Raw genomic sequence first — 6,011 nt, forward strand, 5'->3', positions numbered from 1 at the left:
AATAGGCGACATTTCAGGAAATGGCCCTTCATCGCAGGTAAGAGGTTATTTTGACCCCCACGGTCGGGGTCAAAGGTCCTTGTTTCCCCGAGAGAGCGTCTGCTGTTGACAAGCGACACCGGTGCCGTCTCGTCGAACTCGGTGGACTCCTCGCCGCGCCGGCCGCACTGGCACACGCTTGTGGTCCAACGCTGCGGAAAAACGTGTTGGTGGACTTCGCAGATCCAGTATCGATTGGACATCTCACAAAGCCAATGGGATGCAAGGTTCCCAGATGGCGGTACAGCATGTTGGGGTTAACCCATCTTTGTGGACCTTGGGAGGTTTATCTCTGTAATGTGCGTGTTGAGTTTCTTACCAACAAACAACATGCATGAATGGAATGTCACCAATTGAGCCAATTCAGCATTCTACTGTACCGAGACTTGGCGAGGCTTCGCTGTGTGGACAGCACTATTGGTAGTATTACTATGGTCTGTGTTGATGTGTAGAGTCTTGGCCGTCCGCGCTGTCGACTGCACACAAGATGTAGGCGTCACCACAGCACGCTGGGTTGTCGCTCTCCATCTTACCTCAATGTTGCCCAACGGCAGATTGCGAGGCCTCGACCTCCCTCGAAGACCGCGAACGTCAACTCAACCGAATCCACACAACAGGACACGGGCGCTGACGCCAGCTTCACGAGTGGAAGATGAGGGATGTTACCCCAGGTGCGACCGTGGAACATATCGCATCAACTTGCCCTGCACTTAGATCTGCTGCGGCAACGCCGCTTCATTCCTCCACCCGGCATCTCAAGAAGCCACCGAGTGGATCGCCTAACAAGATATCCCTTTGTGAGCGGTTCCCGTCGTACAAAACAAGACTCACTCGCACCGCTCCGGTTAAAGCGACAATCGCACAATCTCCAGACAACTCATTACTTGCGTAAGAAATATTTTTGTTTATTTCTTTTTTTTTTAAGTTTAGTGTCAGCGTAAAAATCACTCGTGCACAGACGAGACTAGGCGGCTCGGGTAAGCCGGGATGGCGCCGTGGTTACTCATTGACGCATCTCTCCGTGCGGTGGGAACAGGGGTCGGTGGTGGCACCTTACAGCCACCCCGGTTACACAACCGCAATTCCACCCATCTCACCACGCCGTGGCCACCCAGCCCCGGTTCAACTTCTGCCTGCTACAGCTGCCTGGGAATTTTTGTGGGAAATCGACAAATTGTGACAACAACGTCCGCTGCGAGGTTGGCATTAAAGCCCTGCCTTCGCCGTGACGTTTTAATACAGTTAATACGCCCGTGAGCGCCGGCGTCGCGGCCAAAAGAGAAGCATGACAAATAATCTGCAACTTAAGCAACCTTAGTAGCTATCCCAATGTAAAACTTGGGGTCATCCAGGCGTCCCTTCAAAAGTCACGAATCTCAAAAGTGCTCTCGCCTGGCTCATAAGGTAAGTGAAATGTTAATAACCGCATAAGGCAACAGGAAAGTGCTTGGTTACAGTCCAGAACGTACGCGGGGTCACAGCCCCTGGTAGGGGGGCTACTTCGTGGGTGTCCCTGGTCCTGCTGGGAGGACCTGGAGGTCCCAACTCAGCCCAGGACCCAGAGTGGGAGACCCTGCCGGGGTTGGAAGGGGCAGCTCAGCCAAGCCGCTCGAGCACCTCCTTTTGGCACGTGGAGACGTGTGCGAGTGTTGTCGGTCCTGTGTCCGTGTCCCGTGTGTGATGCCCTGCGTAACGTGTGTGCTTGTGTGTTTAGTGAGAAGTGTCCAGCTGCACATCACACATCCATCTATCGCAGAGGTGCAAGTGTTCCCCGTGTACTCGGACGCACGCAGTGTCGCAGTGCGCCGATTGTTAGGCGCATATCTCCCGTACGCAGTGTTCCTCGATGCACCGCGGTCCAGAGTCCGCGTCTGTCCCTGTCTCCGAGCCCGCGGCGTGGAGGTGGTGCCGCTATCCCAGCAGCACCTTCTGCACGTGCCTGGGTTCCACGCGGCCCGCGGAGTCGTCCTCGGACTCTGCGTCGCTGGGCGAGGTGGAGCCGCCGGGCGGCGAGGAGCACTGCGGCGAGCACAGGTAGTGCATGAGCGGCAGGCGGTACTTGCCGCAGAAGTCCACGAACTTGATGTGCCGGACGCGCGCGTCGAAGTAGACGCCGGCGCAGCGCGGGTTGGGGCACTTGCTGGCCGAGTCCAGGTAGCGCGCCACGTGCTCGGGCAGCTCGGCGCTCGTGTAGGGGACCGAGTGCGCGCGCACGGCGCGGGCCGCCAGCTCGAGCAGGGCGGGCGGGCGGAACGCCTGGTCGCGCACGAAGCGCACGACGAGCGGGTTGCCGCGCAGGCTGAGCTCGGCCAGCCCCACCAGGTGCAGGATCTCCCGCGGCAGGTACATGAGCAGGTTGTTGTGCAGGCTGAGCGAGCGCAGCGCGTGCATCTGCGCGAACTCGGGCGGGATGCTCTGCACGCGGTTGTCGCAGAGGCCCAGGCAGGCGAGGCGGGGCAGCAGCGCCAGTTCGGGGGGCACCGACGAGATGGCGTTGCCCCCCAGGTACAGGACCTCGAGGGCCGAGAGGCGCGAGATCTCGGGCGGGATGGAGCGCAGGCGGTTGCCGCCCAGCGAGAGCGACCGCAGGCGGCCGAGCGACAGCAGCTGCGGGGGCAGCTCGCAGAAGCGGTTCCCCGACAGGTTCAGCGACTCGAGGCTGTGGAGGCGGCCGAAGTCCTTGGGCAGCGACGAGGCGTCCAGCCGGTTGTTCTTGGCCAGCAGCGTGCGCAGGGAGGCGAGCGCCGTCAGCTCCTCGGGCAGCGCCACGAGCGCGTTGGAGCTGACGTCGAGGAGGGAGAGCGCCGTGAAGGAGGAGAGCGCGGGCGGCAGCCGCGCCAGCGCGTTGTGCGTGAGCACCAGCTGCTGCGTGGAGCCGCGCGCCGCGGCGTCCACCGCGTCCAGGGAGAGCTCCCCGGCGCCCAGACGCGACAGGATCAGCACCCGCTCGCCCTGCAGCTCCTCCAGCACGTCCATGCCGAGGGCGCGGAGAGGGAGCGGAGACGAAGGGGAGGACGAGGGGGGTGGACGGAGAGGACGAGGGGGGTGGACGGAGCGGGGAGGACGAGGGGGGTGGACGGAGCGGACACGGCGGGCGACCGCTCTTGGACCCCCCAGGTGCGCGAGGGCTGTGGGTGGAGCGGCGTGCGGGTGGACAGGCGGCGCACTCGGCTGTCACGCGGGAGGTGGAGCTGGATGACGATGAGTGCTTGCGACGAGGGTCAGGTGAAGCTGGTGGTGGGAAGAGTTTAAAGTGATGGCGGTCAAGGGTTGAACGCGACTATGTCGAGCTGCTGCTGCTGATGGTGCTGGAGATGATGCTGCTGATGATGGTGCTGCTGGTGCTGCTGATGATGATGCTGGTGCTGCTGGTGGTGATGTTCCCGTCACGCGGATCCCCGGGCCGCGCTCACGCCGAGCCCGCGGTCTCCTCGCTCGCCACCGCCATTGCCGCGGACCTCACCGCGCACAGCTCCCAAGGCAAAGAGGCCCGCGGGCTGTGACCGCGACCCGGGGGGGTGAGAGGAGCGGCGGCGGCGACGGCGGCGAAGGCGACGACGGCGGCAGCGGGAGGAGTGGGAGCAGGGGGAGGGCCCCTCAGGGCCCCTCCCACTCCCTCCCTCCGCGTCTACCACGCGAGGCCGCTCGCGGCCATCTTACGTGGGAAGACCGCGTGGTACTGCACGGGGGAGGGGGCGACGGGACCCGCGACGTCTTCGCGCGCTGACGCTGTCGCAGGCGGCCTCGTGCAGTGCGATTGGGCGGCATCCCCCCCACGCAAGATGGCTGCTGTTAGCTCAACCCATCCCCCTCCGCTGGGCACGAGCCCCTCCCCCCTCCCTCCCCGCCGGTGACGTAGGGCACGAGGTGGGGCGGACACCGTGGCCGGGCTGCGTTATAAAAGCGTTGCACAAGAAGAGCCACACGGGGCAGGTTGAGTAAGAACACGGCACGTTGTTCTGTTCCAGTGTTGTGGCGTCACTGGCGTGCTCACGTATGCACGTTTGATATCTGCTGGTAAGTCAGATGCCTTCTGTGACCCACAGTGGGTCATAACGCACGTACCTGGGCTGGAGTGATTCGAAGGCATGGGCCAGATCAACTCAATAACGGTAGGAGGCTGCTAGACTTTTGTGCAGCCCATTGGCTTGTGATCACCAACACACTGTTCCGGCATCGGCGCATCCACACAACATCATGGATGCACACCAGGTCCAAACAAGAACATCTGCTGGACTACACGTTGACGGAACAACGGATGCGAACCCTATATCCTTGACACCAGCACCGACTTTGGAGCTGATCTCTCCACTGTCAATTGTAAGATGGGCCTGCCATTCTTCCACTGCCGTTCACCTAGGATCCCATTCAAACTCAAAATAGCCTGGGATCGACGAGTTGATGAAAGTTGCAAGTGAAAATTTCATCATTGCTTGCAGCGATGTTGGCATCATGCCCCTTCCTGATGCGGAGGGGAAATTAGAGGTTTAGGACCGTGTCTCATGCAAATGAAATGGTTGTTTTGAGTATGCAGTCCAACACCCCAGAGATCCTGGCTGACGGTGGAAGTATTCTGGCTCACTTGGAGAAAGCTCCGGTCCATCTCCCACCGTCTAGAACATTCCACGGAGAATGATGAGGCTTACCACAGCCTTCACTAGGAGGTTCTGAGAGCCTTGCGGTGAGGCAAGGGTGGGTAGCGGTCAGGGGTTGTGGAAAATGCTTCGGTAGTTCATACATCTAGCTCTGTATTTCCATAACAAATTAACTTGCAGTGCCGCATATATTAATGTCCTAAATGGAAAGATCGGTGATCCAATCTTCAACCCCCAGAAACAGGTCTGCAGGTTTGCAGAGCATTTCTTTGAGGTACTGGAGAAGGGGAAATCCCTCGACCCATGTAGCCCACATGCCCAGCCACCATATGCCAAAGCAGCTTCTGTTTGGTCAGATAGAGGCTAAATAGGCATGGCACAGGTTAGATACGAAATTTGGTTAATGTGGTACAGGAGGATGTGAAGCTAATTGGGCTTGCCAAAGATTGGTATCAGCGGTGTCAAGATTGGCCTCTGTAGACGAGGCTTGTGAAGGATGCGACTCGGCAGTTGGAGATAGTCTCCCTCCCAACAACAGTGGAGGGCAAAAGAGCGACGCTCAGAACGAGTGGAGTGCCAAGTGGCTAAAACGCAGCAAGTTGGCACAGTGGAGAGCACAAGTGGTGCATCTGTCAGTCATCTCGGGTAGCCCGTAACACCAGGGTCTGTCCCGTGACCTGTCAGTGAGCCTTTCACACTTCACGGTGTGTCTGCATCTCGTCTGCCACAAGCATTGGAGACGTCACAATTACTGAGTAGCAAATGGCGGCTGTTGTGTTTAGTGGAGACACACTTCATTATTACATTGGTGGTTATATGGATATACTGGCCCTTGTCATGGGAATGTGGATTTCCAACTGGCTCAGTGCCTGCTTGGAGGCACTAATGTTATATGACCTCAGAGCAAATCACCACAATCCCTACAACTGATACAGCGTGAGGAGGCCTCCATCCAGCAGTGAATTGCCAAAGGGCAGTAAATGATCGTTTATAAATTAGGCGAGATGCAGTGGCCACAGGGAGGATCGTTGAATGGAAGAGCATAGACTTTGTATGGCCACAGTCCCAATGCTAAATAACCCCCCCCCCCGTGCCTTTGTCTCCCAAGCTCCTGACAGGGACTTGAGAACACAAAGTTACGTTTCATTCCCTTCGCCGACATTCATGTGCTAATGTGGATGCTTGCTTGTGTACATGTTAATCACCGTCGAGGTTCTGAAATCACGGGTGCCATGGACAAACGCACGCACTGTGCACCTACAATCCCGGTTTGGCCAGTGTCTCATGCTCGGTTGCCACCTCTGAGGTACAAAAAAAATAACCAGGATATCATCCCATTCTCATCATCAGTCGGTTGCCTCTGGCTGGGGCGCAGCA

At 58.7% G+C, this 6,011-nt stretch overlaps 1 protein-coding gene across 1 annotated transcript; it reads right to left on the reverse strand.

The window, feature by feature from the left end:
* Positions 1–923: 923 nt before the first annotated feature.
* Positions 924–3,645, reverse strand: LRRC58 (leucine rich repeat containing 58). The gene has a single exon (XM_078611305.1). It carries the CDS (start codon positions 3,013–3,015, stop codon positions 1,951–1,953), a length of 1,065 nt encoding a protein of 354 aa, XP_078467431.1. The 5' UTR covers positions 3,016–3,645; the 3' UTR covers positions 924–1,950.
* Between the last annotated feature and the right edge of the window lie 2,366 nt (positions 3,646–6,011).

This window comes from Lampetra planeri, chromosome 36 (assembly GCF_965212315.1).
Source record: "Lampetra planeri chromosome 36, kcLamPlan1.2.h2, whole genome shotgun sequence".
Taxonomy (NCBI): Eukaryota; Metazoa; Chordata; class Hyperoartia; order Petromyzontiformes; family Petromyzontidae; genus Lampetra; species Lampetra planeri.

What these genes read in the sequence shown, in the direction of transcription:
- LRRC58 (XM_078611305.1), bottom strand. Translation starts at nt 3,015, where the DNA reads ATGGACGTGCTGGAGGAGCTGCAGGGCGAGCGGGTGCTGATCCTGTCG.